The sequence below is a fragment of the Caenorhabditis briggsae genome (assembly GCF_000004555.2).
Source record: "Caenorhabditis briggsae complete genome, chrIII, whole genome shotgun sequence".
NCBI lineage: Eukaryota > Metazoa > Nematoda > Chromadorea > Rhabditida > Rhabditidae > Caenorhabditis > Caenorhabditis briggsae.
This window is the reverse complement of record NC_013490.2, coordinates 12,904,593-12,923,736: the sequence shown is the minus strand read 5'-3', so window position 1 is coordinate 12,923,736 and position 19,144 is coordinate 12,904,593. Positions and strand designations below refer to the sequence as shown.

Here is a 19,144-nt window from a genome sequence, read left to right as displayed (position 1 = left end):
ATTATAAAAAAAGTTTTATCAGACAAATTAAAAATTCATCCATAGAAAATGTAGAGAAAATAATTGCGGTTTTTTTGAGCTATAGAACTCCTAGAAATGTCAAAAACTGAAAGAGGAGATAGATTTTTTCTGTAAAAAACTTTTCAAAAATGACCATTTTTGACATTTTTTCTTTCGGAAAACGACCATACATGAATCTATAACCACTAATTAATTTTTTAAGAATCATTTGAATCATTTTGGAACTCCACAAAATCAGATAAAAAATTCTGAAATTTTGGTTTTAGACATGCAATTGTGATCGCGCCAAACTTTTTTCTGTAGATCAAAAATTAATTTGCAGTTCGGAATTGTTCTGTGGGAGAGCGTGAACTGGGAAACATTTAATCGTATTTTTCCTTCAAAAAATCTTACCAGACGTTAACCAAACAACCCAGTTTCAGTTCCGTTCTTTTGCATACTCTTGTCTCTTTCATTATGAAGATGAGCTTGTCTTCCCACTACGAATAATCTTGGAACGAGAGTCGTCCTGGAAATTTGGCATTTTTCTAAGAAACAAGATGAGAACGACATTTTGTTAATTAATAAATTGAAGAGCATGAAATTTGACAAACTTTTTTTGGTTGACAGTTTTCGAGTAGCTAAAGTAGGCACACCCTATCCGGATAAAGAAGGGGGGGGGGAGCCATCTTTAAAGGCACGTATCTCAAAAACTAGAGAAGCTATTCAAAAATTGTTAACTACAAACATGAAACGGTTAAAATTTCCCACACTTTTGTAGTTTACAACTTTTTGATATCTCTCTTGGTTTTTGAGATATGCGCCTTCAAAGTTGGTCTTTCCTAAGCTTTTTTTTCCTAAGTATTTTTTTTTCCTAAGTAGCGCCTTTTTTCCTAAGTTTCCTTCCCTCATTTCCTTCCCTCTTCCCTCATTTGCTGAACTCTCATGCTCCTTCTCTTATTCGAAAACCATGCTTTGACCTGCTTGTTGTTCAGACCTGTAGCCTCCGCAAATTGCGCCATTTGCAAACCACTGGGATGTTGAGAAGTTTCGAAATAAGCTTGAAGGATTTGTGTTGCCACTTCGCAGTGTGATCTACGCGTGCGTTTTGTTTTCGGTGGTTTTTTGAAGTTGTTCGTGAATCCTATTGGAGAGATTCCGATCTGAAATTAGGATTTTTTTCAAAATTGAAGTATTTCATGGGCGTACGTCTTCCGGAGCTTGGATGTTTTCTGGGATCTCTATTTTTCTTTCCATAGCCAGAAAACTGAGTGACGATAATGGATCAGGAGTTGTCAGAATTTCCATTGGCAAGATTCCAGTCTTAATATCACGATATTTCTAAAAATTGAGTATCGCATGAGCTCACGTTTTCCGAAACTTGGAGGTTTTCTGGAATCTCCATTTTTTTCCCGCAGTCGAAAAACTGAATGACGATCCTGCATCTGGAGTTTTCATAAGTTGGATCGGCAACATTCCAATCTGAAATTGGGATTTTTTATAAATCGAAGATTTCTCGTTGGCTTACGTCTTCCGGAACTTGATGGTTCTCTGGAACCTCCATTTTTACGAGTTGTTGAGAAACCAAGTGAAGATGTTGCATTTTTCTGGAAAAGTCTTTAAAGTTAAAATTAAAATTAGTGACCAGAGAAAAAGAAGGATCAAGAAAAGCCACAAAATCCAAGATTGAATATCTGAAATTTCAGAAAACTACGAAATGAACAAATAAAAAGTCTCTGATGATACAAATTTGAAAAAGTGGAATATTTTTGGATGGAAAATGCAGTAGCTTATGTTGTTTCTATCTGAACAAATGTAAACTACTTTTTCAACTTTTTTTAAAAGTTTTTCCTAAGTTTTTCCTAAGTTTCCTAAGTAGCGCCTAGGAGAGGGGCACCAGCTATAAAAGCGCATATCTCAAAAGCTAGAAAAGCTTTCTAAAAATTGTCAACTACAAACTTAAAAGGCTTAAAATTTCCCACGTTTCTGTGGTTTATAATTTTTGATAACTTTTTTAGTTTTTGAGTTGAGACATGCCGCTTTTCAGTATGCCTTATCGACAAAGATTTTCAGATTTTGTCGACAAATTTTCGTGACAAATTATCGACAAAAATTGCTATTAACCGCAGGAATTACTTGTAAAAAATCGCATTTCACATTTTTTTTGTAGGCCATCTGATCTGGTGGCCTAATTTTTCCAATATGAATTTTCTAGGCCACCAAACTTTTTGGCCTAGAAATGGTCAGATATCCATCTGGTTTGTTTTCTAGGTCATGTTTACATGGTGGCCTAGAAAAGTCAACTTGCGAAAGTTAGGCCACCATGTTAAAATGACCTGCAAAACAAACCAGGTGAACATCAGATCATTTCTAAGGCAAAAAAATATGTGGCCTAAAAAATTCATTTTGGGAAAGTTAGGCCACCAAGCCAGATGGCCCATCAATTTTGCATGGGTAAGTTCGGCCATCATCAAAGACGTCGTAGGAAAAAAATGGTAACACTATTTGTTTTTACAAGTAATTCCGGCGGTTAATAGCAATTTTTGTCGACAATTTGTCCACAATTTGTCGATAAATTTGTCGATAAATTGTCGACAAAGAGCATTTTTATCGACAAATTTATCGACAAATTGTCGGTAATTTTTCGCTAAATTTACCGGTAAATTTGTCGATAAATTTGTCGAAAAGGGCGTTTGTCGACAAATCATTTGTCGATAAGGCGCTTTCCTGTACATAGTAACTTTAAAGGCGCATATCTCTAAAGCTACGATAGCTATGAGAATACTACAAACTACAAAAAAAAAGAACATTCAATTTTACACATTTCTATGGTTTTAAAATTTTGCTAACTGCTATACTTTTTGAGATACGCGCCTTTAAAACTGCGCACCTCCTTTGGAGACGCAGAGAAAGGAGACTCTAGGGGTGAGCGTACTTCAAAGGCGCATATCTCAAAAACTACAGTAGCTACACAGAAATTTTCCACTACAAAAATGAAGTTTAACTCACTTTTAATGTATTTTGAAAGTTTCAGACAAATTTTGGAAACTAACCTTTCTCAGAAGAATCAAAAAATAGAAAACTTCTTTGTCAAAAGTTTCTGTGGGGATATTCAGAAAAATAAGGGAAAAATTCTCGTAAATCCATTCATTTTTTGGATTTTCAGAGAATTCATTTCCAAAAATATTTAGACGTCCATTCAGTCAGGACGTCCGGAAAGAGAATTGAAGGACGCGATTTTACAATAGGACGTCTTCTGAGTCTCTCCATCCTCTGTACTCTCTGTCATTTCTCAGCGTCTCTCGAGCCGCCACACTCTCTCAAAGCAACAGATGGTTTTCAATGTTCATATATAAATATCTTTACATAATATCTTTACATAATGTCGCGCTGTTCTTATCTGAGATACATGACCTTGAAACTTTGCCTGGAAATGGGAGAGGAGCGTGTTATCTTTAAAGACACATATCTCAAAAACTACTGTAGCTATTAAAAAGGTGAAAACTAGAAAAATGTTTAAAATCAAATTTTACACATTTTGCTAGTTGATAACTTTTTGATAGCTCTTCTGCTTCTCGAGATATGCTTCCGTTAAGAAACTCCAAGGCGCATATCTCAAAAACTACTGTAGCTACCAACAAAAGTCAACTATTAAAATATAGCTCTTTTCTTTTTTAGTACAAATTCAAAACTTCAATTTTTTGAATTTTCGAAATTTCTGAAAAAATTGAAAAGTGAGAAAAAATCGACATTTATTTCTAGTCAGAATGGGTGATCGAGTTCACTGAGGCTCCGCCCCCTTTGATCCTATTGAGAGGGTTTCATCACATTGTTATTCTCATCAAGAGCAGGAGCAGCAGCAACTGGAGGTGGTGGTCCCACAGATCCAACCTGTTTTGGTGGAAGCTTTCCAGACAACGACTTCTCCATATGAGCAACCAATGGATCGATAATCGAATGGTAGATCACATGAGATCCATGCGTTTGTGGAAGGTACAAATACAGTAGGAATGCGGCTTTGGCAACCCAGTAGATTGGGAAATACGACATAATTGCCATGGCGAAAAAATCGATAATCGAAAAAGCGCCGAATACAGTCCAGTACATCAACCAGACAGTGTCGTCGTCGGTTCCCACGGTGCGAATGGCCTGGAAAAATGTTGTTACATAGCAAAATGTAGATCATGAAATTTCCTAAATTTTTGTGGTTTACAACTTTTCAACAACTTTTTTTGATTTTTGAGATATGCGCCTTTAAAGTTAGTGTACCCAAAAAGCATACCCAAAACAAGGGTGTCTCTTAACTTTGAAAGCCTATATCTCTTGAGCCAGTAAATCATTTTCAAAGTTTAAACTACCAAAATATAGGAAATTTTATGATCTACAATTTGTAATAAACATTTTTAGGTAATCTTATCTGGTTTTAGAGATATATCCCTCTCAAATCCAACAAACAAAACTAACCTTAACAGAGACATACGCCGGATAGGCGACTCCAATCAAATTGCACATTAACTCCGCCCAACTTCCGAGAATCATGTAGACACAGTTCAGTGCAATCAGTCCATAGGCAAAGATCTCCCGTTTGGATCCGGTCCCATCTTCCAGCTTCTTCACATTCTCATTGTAGAACGTGCCGTGGTCAGCGTACAAGTAGGCGACGAAGTCGTCCTGGAAATTTGGGATTTTTTTTGAGAGAACTAGAGGAAAACGACAATTTTTGTCAATTGTGAAAATGTAGAGCTTAAAATTTGACACATTTTTTTAGTTGAGTTAGTTTTTGAGTAGCTAGCGTGGTTCGTAAGATATGCGCTTTTAAAGTTCGCTATCCGGCTAAAGGAGGCAGGGAGCCAGCTTTAAAAGCGCATATCTCAAAAACTAGAAAAGTTACTGAAAAGTTGTTAACTACAAAACTGTAGGAAATTTCATGACCTCCATTTTTGTAATTTACAAATTTTTTGTAGCTAACGTGGTTCTTGTGATATGCGCCCTGCGCCCTCCTGACAGCCGCGTAGAGTGGAGGGTGCACCAACTTTAAAGGCGCATATCTCAAAAACTAGAAAAGTTAATAAAAAGTTATCAACTACAAAAATGTAGGTCATAAAATTTCCTACATTTTTTTGTTTACAACTTTTTGATACCTCTTTTGGTTTTTAAGGTATGCGCCTTTAAAGTTGGCGCTCCCTGCGCCCTCCGTGGAGGATGCACCAACTTTAAAGGGGCATATCTCGAAAACTATGCTAGCTATAAAAAAGTTGTTAGATACAAAAATGAAAAACTTAAAGTTTTCTGTAATTTATTAGTTGACCAAGTTCTGCTAGCTTCTTTGGTTTTTGAGATATGCGCTTTTAAAGTTAGCTCGCCCTGCCGCCCTTACATGAAGTTTCTGGAAATCGGATCCAGAATTTCCAGACGGTGCCGGAACGGCGGCTCTTGACTTCAGTGTGCTCTTCAACGACATTTCGTGTATTATCCGTCAAGTCAGTTCGGTTCGAATATTTGGTGGTTTTGGCGGCGAAAAGAAAATTCCAGGAGGATCATCAAAAGTGGGCGGGGCTAAAGGAAATTGCCACAAAGAACCTGGTTTTTTTGCTTCACGTGAAAATTAGGAAATTCAGAAATTGTAAAAATTCAAAAATTCTATCTTTTTGTCCTTTTATCATCAAACACCCACATGAAAAAAGACCATCAAAATGGTTATTCATACCACCTTTTTTCTCTGATTTCTCTAATTCTCTCACTCTCTCGCTTCTTTTTTGTATAAAAAGAACGACCACATGAGAGAGACCAAATTTCTATTTGTTCTCTGTTTTCTCCGAAAATTTTTCTATTTTGAAAATGTCAAAATTTTGGGTTTTGGTAAGATTTTTTGATTTTTTTTCAATTTTAGAATTTTTTTTCTGAATTTTTGGATTTTTGGATATTTGATTTTTCGAATTTTTGATTTTTTTGAATTTTTGAATTCCAAATTTTGGAATTTTTCGGAATTTTTGAATTTTCGAGGTTTCGAATTTTTGGATTTTCGAATTTTCGAAATTTTCAGAATTTCGAATTTTTCAATTTTCGATATTTCAGAATTTTTAGAATTCTGGACTTTTTGAATTTTTTAGAACTTCAGAATTTCAGAATTTTTGGATTTTCGAAATTTTCCGAATTTTTTATTTTTTTTATTAAGATTTTCCTTCTCCTCTCTCTTCTCCAAATCTCCCGATCCCATCCAACCAAGCCATTGGACATTTGCGAAAAATTAAAATGCACAAAAAATCAAAAATGTGATTTTGAAGCTGGGAAATGTGTCGATGAGAGTGAAGGAAGGCCGTGCGAAGTACATACAGATTGTAGCGAGGATTACATTTGTTATACCGGAAAATGCATCTTTTTCATTGGCCGGCATTAATTTTTTTTTTTCAATTTCTTTTATATTTTTTCATCGATTGTTATGATTTTCAGTGTATTTTTGGCTATTTTTTCGATTTTTTCTTAAAAATTTTCGTTAATTTTCCGCTTTTTCTCATTGATTTTCACCTGAAAATGACCGATTTTTCGTTGAAATTCGCAGAAAATCCTCCTCTCTGCATTTTTGCGTCAGGTGCACTGTGCCCAAGATCTTACGGTAAATCTGCAGACTAGTCAATTTTTCAGGTGTTTTTCAGCGATTTTCCACTAAAATTTTCTAGTTTTTAGCGATTTTGCAGACTTTCAGAGCTGATTTTCAACATTTTCCACCTGAAAAAAAACTCAAAATTCATTGAAAATCGCTGAAAAACTGATTCTGTGCATTTTTGCTTAGGGTACAGTGTGCCCAGGATCTTACGGTATAATGCAAACACAAGCGGTTTTGAAGGGTTGTTTTCAGCGTTTTTGGGTGGTTTTTTCGGCATTTATGCCGATTTTTCAGAAACGAATTGTCAGAAATTAAAAAAAATTCATTATTATTTCCGGTGAAATTTTGGGTAAAAAACTGAAAAAATGGATGAGTCAGCAGCAAAAAATGAAATTTCGAAAACAATTTTTTTTTTCGAAATTTTCGTAATATTTTGAGTTTCTAAAAATTCCAGGATGTCTAAAAACTATGTGAAAAATCTCGAAATTACAAAAAAAAAACAAAAATTCGAAAAAAAATATTTTTTCGAAATTTTCAATTTTCTTTTTCAAAAATCATAGGATATTATTAAAATCACATTTTCAGGTTGCTCAAAAATATAATTACAGTCATTTTCAGCGAGTTCTCTCCCATTTTCAGGCGAAAAAAAAACTTTTTTTGAAAAAAAATTTTTTTTGGAAAAATCACTTTTTCCTAAGCTCCGCCCCCTATCAGAATCTTTTTTTCCTCCAGAAACAATCCAAAAAGTGTATAATCGTTTTCTTTTTTCTTGCGAAAGGGACGGCTCTCTCCGCGCGCGACCATTTCTCCCCCCTCTTTCTCTGCGTCTCTCACTCTCCCGCCGACTGTCTGCCGTCTCTTCATTCCACACACTCTCTCCTGTCGTCTCCGCTGCTTCGTTTCGTCATCGTTTCGTTCGATTCGCGCACTGCTGTGGCTGCCTGGACTGGACGGAAGATGCTTTTTTTCGTTTCTTTTTGCTCAGAAATTTCTTTTTTATTTATATTTTAAAAATCCATTATTTTCAATAAAAATATTTCTATATTGTTGTAAAAAATGTGTTGAAATAGGTTCAAAAATCGATTTTTCTGGTTTTTTAATAGGAAAATCACTCAAAAATCGCTGAAAAATGCAGTTTTTCTATCTAGAAATTGCTGAAAATCTCCAAAAATCTATGAAAATTCAAAAATTCGATTTTTTTGATCACCGAAAAAAAATTTTCACACATAAACACAGACTTAAATCTCTTATTAATCTTGTTGTGATCTAGTTTTTTTTCAACTGAACCAAATGGCTTAAAAAAGGCCGAAAATCGATTTTTAGCCAATTTTTAAGGATTTTCAAGCACTTTTCGATTTTTTAGATAAAAATTCTGTTAAATTTGATGGAATTTCACCAGAAAACGACCCATTTTTAGCCAAAAATTGCTGAAAATTCTCCTCTGTGCATTTTTGCGTAGCGGTGCACTGTGCCCAAGATCTTACGGTATTCTGCAGACTTCACTATTTTTAAGGGTTTCTCAGCGATTTTCTCCTTTAAAAACTATTTTTTTGGAATTTTTCAATGAACAAAAACTTTTTAAAGCTAAATTTCATCATTTTCCATCTTAAACTAGCTTAAAATCCATAGAATATCACCTAAAATTGCTGAAAAACGTTTTTCAGTATTTTTCGCCGATTTTTCTTGGATTTTTGTCATTTAATGAAGAATTTTAATCATTTTCAGCTTATTTTTCATATTTTTTCTGATTTTTGAGCCATTTTTCATCGATTTTCTCCCATTTTCGGTCGTATTTAATAAATAATTTTTCTGGATTTTTACCCGATTTTTCCCTGATTTTTCACCATTTTTCTGATTTTTAAGCTATTTTCAGCCTATTTTTCATTATTTTCCCTGCTTTTTCTCTAATTTTCCATCGATTTTCACCCATTTTCCTCTAATTCAGATATTCTTCTTCTTGTTCTTCTCCTCGCCGTCGTCTCCTCCTCTACAAAACAAAAATGAGTTTGTCAGAGAGGCAACGAGAGGAAATGTAAGTGTCGTCGTCGGTCCGACGTCTTCTGTCGTCTTCTGAAGAGCCAATTTTATGGGAAAAGCGAGCGACACATTTTTATTTTAAATTGAATTTTCTCTTCTTCTTTTTGCGGCTATTTTGAGTAGAGAAAACCAAAAAAAAACGAAAAAAAGATGACAAATTTCGCAACTTTCGCTCAAAAACCATAAAAAATTGGCTTAAAACTGTAAATACTGACTTTTATGGATTTTTTCCAAAAAATTCGAATTTTCAGCAGTTTTTTGCTCAAAAATCGCGAAATTTGGCTTAAAATCACCATAAAGATCTCAAAAAAACCTACAAAAATTTGCGAAAATTCTAGATAATTTACAATGACTTTATGCCCAAAATTGTAGTTTTTCATGATTTTTTGGCCTAAAAATCGAATTTTCAGCAATTTTTTGGCTTAAAAATCGCGAACATTGGCCAAAAATACTCAATTTTCATGATTTTTAGCTCAAAAAATCGATTTTTCAGCTATTTTTAGGCTGAAAAATCCAGAAAATTGGCCTAAAATACTCATTTTTTTTTTGTCATTTACTGACCCAAAAATGGGTAAAAAACCCGAAAAAACCCACATTTCTTACAGTAATCGAGCAGTGGCCGAATATCTGCAGAACAATGGATACTCCGAGGCGTTCAACATGCTTCTCAAGGAGGCGAGCTTGGTTAGTCTTTAATTTTTGAAAAATTGCGATTTTTGGCCGAAACATTCCAATTTTCGCAAGATTTTGAGCGAAAAACGCCATTTTTCGCTCAAAAATCGCTATTTTTGACTGAAAAATCCGATTTTTCAGCCAAAAATCACGTTTATAGCTCAAAATTGGCCCTTAAAAGCCATTTTTAGCTCAAACATTGCATTTACAAGCATTTTCAGCCAAAACCCCACATTTCCAGAGCGAAAACGATATCAAACCACTGGGCGGCATTCTGGAGAAGAAGTGGACTACGGTACTTCGACTTCAACGCAAAGTCAACGATTTGGAGGCGAAACTGCTCGAATCACAACAGGAAATCAATCATGGCGCGCCGACGAGGTGATTTTGGGCTGGAAATGGCGTATATAGCTGAAAAATCCAGAAAAATGACCAAAAATCTGGAAAAAATGGTCTAGAATTGGCTGAAAATGACCAAAAATCCACATTTTTGCTCATTTGCAGCGTTTTCCCTGCTAGAAAAACTTGAAAAATGATCCAAAAGTAAGCTGAAAATGTCTGAAAAATGGCCTAAAATCAGATTTTCTCAACTAAAAAACACTAAAATAACTAAAAATTCAGAAAAAGCAGCCCAAAGTTGGCTATGATGGCCCAGAAAGCTGAAAATCAGCATTTTTTGCTCATTTTCAGCAGTTTTGTCGGCTGAAAATCCAGAAAAAATGGCCTAAAATTGACTGAAAACGACCAAAAACCTGATAAAAATGGCCAAAAATTGACATTTTCGCATTTTTAGACCAAAATCACAAAAAATTTTCAAGAAATGATGCTGAAAATGGCAGGAAATAGCTAGAAAAAGCTAAAAATCTCGAAAATTTAATGCAAAATGGGCTGAAAATGGCCAAAAACACTGAAAATTTAGAAAAATTATCCAAAATTGTCTAAAAACGGCTGAAAATACCAATTTTTTCGGTCAAAAATCACATTTTCAGCCCTTTTCAGCCCCAAAATCCCCAATTATCAATGTTTCAGAGACAAACGACAGGCGGCCGACTGGATTCCCCGTCCACCGGAGACGCAGAAGCTCATCGGACATCGTCTTCCGGTCACCCGCGTCATTTTTCATCCGTTATGGACCATTATGGCCAGCTGCTCAGAGGACGCCACTATTAAGGTTTTTATGGGGTTTTATTAGCCGGAAATACACAAAATGGCCGTAAAAATGCAAAAATGAGCGTCGGAAATGGTTAGAAATTAAGAAAGAAGGCCTAGAAACCACCTAGATGGCCTAGAAATCACATGGCCGAGTTTTGATGGCCTAGAAACCTGTGTGGCCTGGAAAATCACTGCTGGCCGAATTTTGGTGGCCTAGGAACCTCTATGACCTAGAAAATTCTACATGACCGAGGTTTGGTGGCCTAGAAACCTCTATAGCCTAGAAAATTGCAGCTGACCTAACTTTTGCCGCCTAGAAACTAGATGATGGCCTAGAAATCGGTTACCGAATGTCGGTGGCCTAGAAAACCCCAAAATCTCTCCATGGCCGAGTTTTGATGTCCTAGAAACCCCCGTGGGCAACCTAGTGACCTAGAAAACTCACCGATGGCCTAGAAAACCTCATAGATGGCCTAGAAATCGCGTGGCCAAGTTTTGGTGGCCTAGGAACCTCATAGATGGTCTGGAAAACCCCACGGCCGAGTTTTAGTGGCCTAAAAACCCCAAAATCTCTACATGGCCGGGTTTTGGTGGCCTAGAATATCAGCTCCTGGCCTAGAAAACCCCCCAAAATCCCTAATATGGCCGATTCTTGGCCCGAAATGACCTAAAACCTGATCTCGTGGCCTAGAAAACCCCATGGCGGCCATGGCATGGCCGAGTTATGGTGGACTAGAAAACCCCTTATCCTTGCAGGTATGGGACTACGAAACGGGACAACTGGAGAAGACACTCAAGGGACACACGGATGCCGTCAACGATATTGCTATCGATGCGGCTGGAAAGCAATTGGGTAAGAGGAAAAGCCTGAAAAGGGCCTAAAAAGTGCCTAAAAGAGCCTAAAAGTTATTGAAACTCACTAAAAAAATCTTTAAAATACCTGAAAATGCCGAAAAGTGGTCTAAAAATCATGAAAATACCTTCAAAAAAGGCCAAATATGACCTCAAAATGCATGAAAGTGACCTAAACAGGACCTGAAATGCCTTAAAAGGCCTTAAAACGGCTGAAAACCACTAAAAACGCCGCTAAAATTACAGTATCCTGCTCGACGGACCTGACAATCAAACTGTGGGACTTTGGTCAGTCGTACGATTGTCTGAAATCGCTGAAAGGACACGAGCATACTGTATCGTCGGTCACCTTCCTGCCAACGGGCGATTTTGTGCTCTCCGCCAGCCGGGATCATACGATTAAGCAGTGGGATGTGAGTTTTTTGGATTTTTTGGCGAATTTTAGACCATTTTCAGCTGATTTCAGGCTATTTTAGGCGAATTTTAGGCAATTAAAGATTATTTTTGACATAGATTAGGCATATTGGGGTCATTTTGAGCCTATCTTAGCTTATTTTAAGCGATTTGAGCCTATTTTGGGCTATTTTGGATCCATTTTCGAGCCGTTTTAGGTCCTTTTTGACTCGTCTCAACCAATTTTGGACCGTTTTGAGCCATTTTAGGTCAACTTTTGGCCATTTTCGAGCAATTTAAGGTAGTTTTTGACCCCAAGTTAGATAATTTTAGCCTATTTTAAGCGATTTGAGCCTTTTTTGGACCCTTTTTGAGCCAATTTTAGCCCATTTCGGCCCATCTAGAGTCATCTTAAGCTTATTTTGGATCATTTTAAGCCGATTTTAGACAATTTCTTGCAAATTTTGGACCATTTTAGCCCATTTTGGACCATCTAGAGGCATTTTAAGCTAACTTTTTAAGATTTTAGGCCTATTTCTGACAATTTTTAGCTTATTTTGGATCATTTTTTAGCTCTTTTTAGGCATTTTTAGGCTCGTTTTAAGCCTATTTCTGACTATTTTGGGTCAATTTTTGACCAAATTAGAAGCTGTTTAGGTTTCAAGGCCATCAAACAGCGGCCATGTTCATTTGGAACCATTTTTGGGTCATTTTAAGCCTATTCTTGACTATTTTGGGCCATTTTCACCCATTCTTAGTCAATATCGGACAATTTTTGAACCATTTCAATCCTATTTCAGGGCCCAGTATCCAAGGGTACATCGAAAAAGGGTACATCGAGTTCTAAGGGTACATTGGTTCCAAGGGTACATTGGATTGTTCTGTACATGTAGGTGGACAAAAAAAGTCAATCAATATTTTTATACATACTATTTTGATTTCTGCTCAAAATTATAGGTTTAGGCTAAAACGCCTTACAGTATAAGATCCCATGAACCNTNAGAANCAATGNACCNTAAGNACNNNATGTACCCTCGATGTACCTTTTTTCGATGTACCCTTGAATCGTGGGCCCTATTTCAGTCAATTTTCAGCCTATTTTTCAATAAATTCAATTTCCAGATCTCCACCGGCTACTGTGTGTTCACATTCCGCGGCCACAACGATTGGGTCCGAATGATTCGTATCTCGCACGACGGAACGCTCTTCGCATCGGGAAGTCTGGATCAAACGGTTTCCGTATGGTCTTTGCCACGAAAGCAGCGAAATTGGTACTTCGAGATCATGAGCATGCGGTGGAGTGTGTCGAGTGGGCACCAGAGTCGGCGTATACCAATGTGACGGGACGGCGTGGGTTTTTTTTTGGCTGAAAAGGTCGAAAAATGACGTTTTCTGGCTTAAAATCCATTGAAATCGGCTTAAAATTGACTGAAAAGTGTCAAAAAGACATTTTTGAGCTTACAATCGACTCAAATCGGTACCAAAATGACCTGAAATTAGCTTGAAATTGTCTGAAAATCGGACTTAAATGGCCTAGAAAATCTTAAAAATCATCTAAAATAGTCCAATTTTGCCCATAAACGGCATAAAATGACCTAATTCACGCCTAAAATAGTCCAAATTTAGCCTTAAAAAATCCTAAAATTCATCTAAAATTGCTAAATTTTCATATAAAATGGGTGAATTTCGGGCTGAGAAGATGGAAAATGGTCCAATTTAGGTCTAAAAATATCGAAAAATGGTACATTTTGCCTAAAAATTGCATAAAAATGACCGAATTTAGGCCTAAAATGGTACATTTTGTCCGGAAATGACCCAAAAATCGTCAATACTGGTCCAATTTCGGCCATGAAATATCGAAAATCGGTCAAAAATGGTTTAGAAACCCCCAAAATTCTCTTAAATTGTCAACCAACTTTTCATCTAAAATGCTCCTATTTTGACTTAAAATGTCCTAAAAATGTCTAATTTTGCCCAAAAATGGCATAAAAATGACCGAATTTAGGCCTAAAATGGTCCATTTTCGGGCTGACAAGGTCGAAAATAGGTCCGAATTCGTCCTTTAAATATCAAAAATCGGTCTAAATTGGCCTAGAAACTCCCAAAAACCCTCTAGAATGGTCCATTTTTGGCCTGATAGGCTAGAAAATTGGACCAAAATGACCCTGAAATAGGCTGAAATAGACTGAAAATCGATATTTCCAGAACCCGAAGGCAATTCCACACACATTCTGTTCAGTGGCAGTCGTGACAGAAGCATCAAAGTGAGTTTTTCTGAAATTTTCAGACTAAAAAAGCTGAAATTCGGTAACCTATAGTAACAAACTACAGTAACCCAAAACCCCGTTTTTTTGTCTTTCAGGCGTGGAATATCAGCACTGGCGAAGTGATTTTCACCCTATCGGCTCACGAGAATTGGGTTCGCGGATTGGCGTTCCATCCGAAGGGAAAGGTAAGAGCATGCTCTTCTGTTAGAGGGGACCCTGCGAATACTAGATTGAAAAAATCTAGGCCGTGACCTAGAAAAAATTAGGTCATGAAAAAAATGGTCATGAAAAAATTGTCATGGCCTAGAAAAAAGTAGGGTATGACCTGGAAAAAACTAGAAAAATCTAGGTCATGACCTAGAAAGAATTAAGTCACACCTGAAAAATCTAGGTCATAACCTAAAATGGTCATGAAAAAAAAAGTCATGAAAAATAGGTCATGACCTAGAAAAGAATTAGGTCATAACCTAAAAATTGTCGTGAAAAAATGGTCATGACCTAGAAAATATCTAGGTCATGCCCTTAAAAAATTAGGTCATGGCCTAGAAAAAATTAGGTCATGACCCAAAAATAGTCATGTCATGAAAAAATGGTCATGAAATTGGGTCATGAAATTAGAAAAATGGCTGAAAATCGTGTTTTTTTTTGCAGTATTTGGTATCAGTGGCCGATGATAAGATGATGCGAATCTGGGAGTTGAGTGCTCAACGGTGTATGAAGGCCATCGAGGCACACGAGCACTTCGTTTCAACAGTTGGTACGGTTTTTATCGATTTATCGATTTTTTTGAAATGTTTCAAAATTTTGGGGTACTGTAGTTTTTTTTGCCTCCAAATTGCTTGAAAAATCTCATTTTTTCGAGCTAAATAATCGTTGAAAATTAACTACAGTAACCCAAGAAATTGCTACAGTAACCCAAAAAATTGCTAAAGAAACCCGAAAAAGTGCTACAGTAACCCAAAAAACTAACTACAGTAACCCAAAACCCAAAAAGTGCTACAGTAACCCTGAATTTAAAATTTTCAGCATTCCACCAAACGAATCCATACGTGATCACTGGAAGTGTCGACATGTCATGCAAAGTTTGGGAGTGCCGCTGAAAATTGCGATTTTCAGACAAAATTGACTTTTTTCATAAAAATCGATAATTTCGAAAATTGACTGTTCTCCCTTCCTATCGCTTTCTCTTCTTCTTCTCTCGCCTGTAAAATATGAAAATTACTGTAGATCGATCTACAGTAATCCCTATCGTTTGCCCTGGTGGTTGTGAAATGCCCCCCCCCCCCCCATTAGTTATGCCCCGCCCCTAATTATCTATGGCCCCGCCCCCTTTTTTCTTGATTATGACAATTATCGATTTTTTTGTCTCTCTCGCTTCCCCCAAATTTCCCCTTTTTGCAGCATTTTTTTCCTTATTTTTCGTTTTTCTTCTGAAAGTTTAAAGTTTCCAATGAATTCCACCCCCGCTTGTAAGCTCCGCCCACTTTTTGGATATTTTTAATTTCCGGAATTTCTTTCCCGAAAGCTTTTAGAAATGTAATTTCCAGGTGGTGACTGAAATGATAGAAAAATTTGAAGTGAAAAAAAATTGACTGAAATTGGCTGAAAATGGAAAAACAGGCCTGACATTGGCCTACAAGCAGCTTGAAAGAGCCCAAAAAAGGTCCGAAAACAAAAATTTTTTCGAAATTTTTAATTTTTGTTAAAACCAAATTTTAACATTTTCTAAAAATTCTGAAACTTTTTGCTTTTTTGAAATTTTTTGGAAATTCCAGATTTTCAGAAAATTTTTCGAAAAAATTTCGGTTGTGATTACTCGATTTTTCTGAAAATTTGAATTTTTTCCGAATTTTGGATGTTGTGGAATTTTGAATCTTTTTAAATTTTAAATTGTCGGATTTTTTGAAAATTTCCAAAAAAAACAAATTTTCGATTTTTTAGATTTTTTGAAATCAGGATTTTCCGAAAATTTCGAAAATTTGAATTTAGGGTTTTTCGAATTTCCCGCCTTTTCGAAAATTAACTTTTTTTCCAAATTTTCATTTTTCTGGGATTTCAAACGTTTCGATTTCTGAATATTTGCGAATTTTAAAGATTTTTCGAAAATTCGAAAAATCGATTTTCTGGAATTTTCGATTTTTCTGAAAATCCTCAAATATCATGAAAATTAGATTTTTCAAGATATTCAAAAAATATTAACAAGGTGAAAACTTCATTTTTTTCGTTTTAAAAAAGGAAAATGATCAGAATAGTGATCGATATTCCGATCGATCGACTGCCGGAATTACACTTGTCCCTCCCACAGCAATATCGATCGACGCAACCGCGACCGGCATATTCTACGGGATTTTTCGTGCAACTTTTGCTCCGGTCCCATGTGCAACCTAGAAAATTCGAAAATTCCAGAAAAAATCGATAATCAATCGACTACCTGTCTCATAGGAGCAACTCCTGACCGTATGAATATCGATCGATTGGTTTTTCTGGTTACTGTAGAATTTGTAGTCTGTCTTCTGGCAGACGCTTCCCTCTTGACACGTCACCAGCTCCCAGTTTTTCGAAGAGGAACGGTAGGTGTCACAATCGATTCCGACACAATTCCAGCATTGGATGGAATCGATTAAAGCTGGAATTTCAAAAAAAAAATATTTTTTTCGAATTCCCGCCAAAATTAAAAGCACTCTGTCGCACTCGAATCTTGTCCGATTTTCAACAAAAAGAACGCAAAATTAGCGAAATTTAAGCCAATTTGCATTAGCGACCGCGACGCAGGCACGCGACGCGCCCGGCGGGAATTCAAAATTTTCAAAAAATCAATAAAAATCACCTGGAAGTTGGCCGAAAATGAGCAAAGTCGCTAGAGAAAAAATTGGTGTCATGTGTGAAAATGAATGAAAAATGAAATAAATGGAAAAATGAGAATTTAGGAATTTCCGGAAACGAGAATTTATTTTTCCGGAAATTGAAAAAAGTGGGCGGAGCTTAGGGGGGAAATTCGATTTTTTCCAAAAAAATGAATCAGAAAACTCTTTCAAAAGCTCGGATCCTTTTTTGAACTAAAATGAAGTCTTCGTCTTGTTAAAAATGATTTTGAGAATTTTCATTAGATCGCATTTATCTCGAAAACTAGCGAGGCTAGCGAAAAATTGTCAACTACAAAAATGTAGCTATTAAAATTTCACACATTTTGTTAGTTGAAAACTTTTTGATAGCTCTGATAGTTCGTGAGATATAAGCTCCAGAAGTTAGCGCACTTTTTAGTGGCGCGGAGGCGCTGAGTACTCTCGCTTCTCTGCGTCTCCTGTTCCCTCGTCGCTAGCAGGCAAAAAAAGTGCGCTATCTTAAAACGCTCATAACTCACGAACCAGAACGCTAGCAAAGAATTTTCAACTACAAAAATATAGCTTATAAAATATCTGACATTTTGTTAGTTGAAAATTTTTTTTTAGCTATTCTAGTTTTCGAGATATACGCGCTATAAAATTCTGGAAGAAAATTTTCAAAAAAAAACCCGTTTATTCGAAAAAATATGCAGCAAAAACATTTTTTTTAGATCAGCAAGAATTCAAATGACCGGTACGGAATATCCACTGGGTTGCGGTCTGAAATTTGAGAATTTTAGAGAAGTGGTTTGGCGGAAAATTCAAATTTTCCTACCCCATTCGCATAACAAGCCACTTCTAACACAATATCAATTGATTTTCGATGACAGGTTTGAAAACGGCAGTACGGAAATGGTATAGCGAAGTTCGACCTGTAAAAATCAATAATTTTTTCTCTGCGCCTCCCCCGAGGGGGACTGCTGAAAAACTGCACAAAATCCACAGAAAAATCCACAGAAACTATAAGTTGAATAAAGAATTTCTATTGTTTATTACCTGTTTAATGATGAACTGTCAAGAAAGCGCTATCATTTTTGACGGTCCGTCTTCGAGGCGCAAATCGTTACAGACGGACCGTCGGCGGCGCGCGATTCGACTGCCGACTGTTCGCTTTTCGGCAGTCCGCGCCCGCCAGACGGGCCGTTTTTCGGCAATCCCCCTCTACCTGTGTTTGGGTGCGAGAGGTACCGGGTTCAATTCCCGGTTTGGCTCATTCCTTTTTTTCTTTTTTTACAACCTTTTTTGAGCGTTCGCTAGCTATAGTTAGCTGACTCACGGCAAAATCTTATAAGCTGCCAATCGAAAATCGTCAATGGAGACTTGAGAATTGAATGAAATGCCTTTAATGATCCATGGTTTGGGGGAAAAGTGCCAGCTCTGTAATTGTCTTAATTTTTAGAGCTTTTCAAATCTAATACCTCTATAAAATAACACATATCCACTGCATCAATGGATGTCACCACTTGAGCAACTTCAGAATACGCGGAGAAATCCAACCGGTACACAGATGCCGCGGAAAGAGTCTTTAGAAGGGAACCTGCTTGAAAAAATCGATAAATCAAAAAATCAATGAATCAATACCATCTATCGGAGACACTTGCAGTTGATCCAACTCCATTCGATGTCTGGGATCTAGTCGAAATTGTAAACTTGCCAAATTTCTAGTGGGCAATTTTAGAAATCGAGGATCAAAAGTTGTCATATTCTCCAGAATCAGATTTTGAAGGTTCTGAAGGCTGGATAACTTGAATAGGGACTTCTGACCAAGTTGCCATGGAAACAGAATGTTCTTCGAGCAGAGGAGGAGGGATCTGGAATTAAAATTTTTTTCGATTTTTCAAAGATTTGTATCTCAAAAACTAAGAACGTTAGGAAGAAAGTAAAAACTGGAATAGATGTAAAATGTTATGTAGATCATTTTTGTAGTTAAGAACTTTTTGATAGTTTTCTTAGTTTTTGAGATATAAACGCTTTAAGATAACGCATTTGGCTTCAGGAGGAGATAAAGGGGGAGGTGGTGTAAATTTTTGGTTTTCTGAACAAAATTAGTGTCATTTTGAAACGCTACAAATTTTACGTATGAAGCTTTAAAAATCACTCTTTTTTCTTTAAAATGAACAAAGTTATGACGATTTTTCCATTTTTCTCAATAGAGCGCACTTTCTGAAAAATTTCAAATACGCTTGAATATAGGCATGTTTATACTTATTTTAAAACTCTCGACGAGACAAATTCGAATTTTGCATGTACGTTGTTTGCTGGGGCGCGATTGCAAAGATAGAACG

The 19,144-nt window shown here is 36.4% G+C and overlaps 4 protein-coding genes across 4 annotated transcripts in view; 1 reads left to right on the top strand and 3 right to left on the bottom strand.

Moving 5' to 3' along the window:
• Positions 1-420: 420 nt before the first annotated feature.
• On the bottom strand, positions 421-3,270 carry CBG26065 (the record flags this gene model as incomplete). The annotated part of the gene is made up of 5 exons (XM_045244570.1): positions 421-529; positions 970-1,163; positions 1,370-1,482; positions 1,529-1,607; positions 3,244-3,270. The coding sequence occupies 5 exons, from the start codon at positions 3,268-3,270 to the stop codon at positions 421-423; spliced, it is 522 nt and encodes a 173-aa protein (XP_045100386.1).
• A 537-nt stretch (positions 3,271-3,807) lies between these two features.
• CBG21224 lies at positions 3,808-5,461 on the bottom strand (the record flags this gene model as incomplete). The annotated part of the gene is made up of 3 exons (XM_045244569.1): positions 3,808-4,149; positions 4,465-4,671; positions 5,378-5,461. 3 exons carry the CDS (start codon positions 5,459-5,461, stop codon positions 3,808-3,810), a joined length of 633 nt encoding a protein of 210 aa, XP_045097221.1.
• Positions 5,462-8,604: 3,143 nt separating this feature from the next.
• Positions 8,605-15,077, top strand: Cbr-lis-1 (the record flags this gene model as incomplete). The annotated part of the gene is made up of 11 exons (XM_045244568.1): positions 8,605-8,636; positions 9,247-9,325; positions 9,555-9,694; positions 10,343-10,484; positions 11,222-11,318; positions 11,564-11,730; positions 12,833-13,019; positions 13,916-13,974; positions 14,073-14,162; positions 14,629-14,734; positions 15,004-15,077. 11 exons carry the CDS (start codon positions 8,605-8,607, stop codon positions 15,075-15,077), a joined length of 1,173 nt encoding a protein of 390 aa, XP_045097220.1.
• A 2,454-nt stretch (positions 15,078-17,531) lies between these two features.
• Positions 17,532-19,144, bottom strand: part of CBG21226 — a gene marked incomplete at both ends in the record, with an annotated part of 6,863 nt that continues 5,250 nt past the window's right edge. The window contains 5 exons of the mRNA XM_045244567.1: positions 17,532-17,579; positions 17,635-17,731; positions 18,136-18,236; positions 18,278-18,399; positions 18,441-18,670. Coding sequence (XP_045097219.1) covers positions 17,532-17,579; positions 17,635-17,731; positions 18,136-18,236; positions 18,278-18,399; positions 18,441-18,670 — 598 coding nt within the window. The remainder of the gene's footprint in view (positions 17,580-17,634; positions 17,732-18,135; positions 18,237-18,277; positions 18,400-18,440; positions 18,671-19,144) is intronic.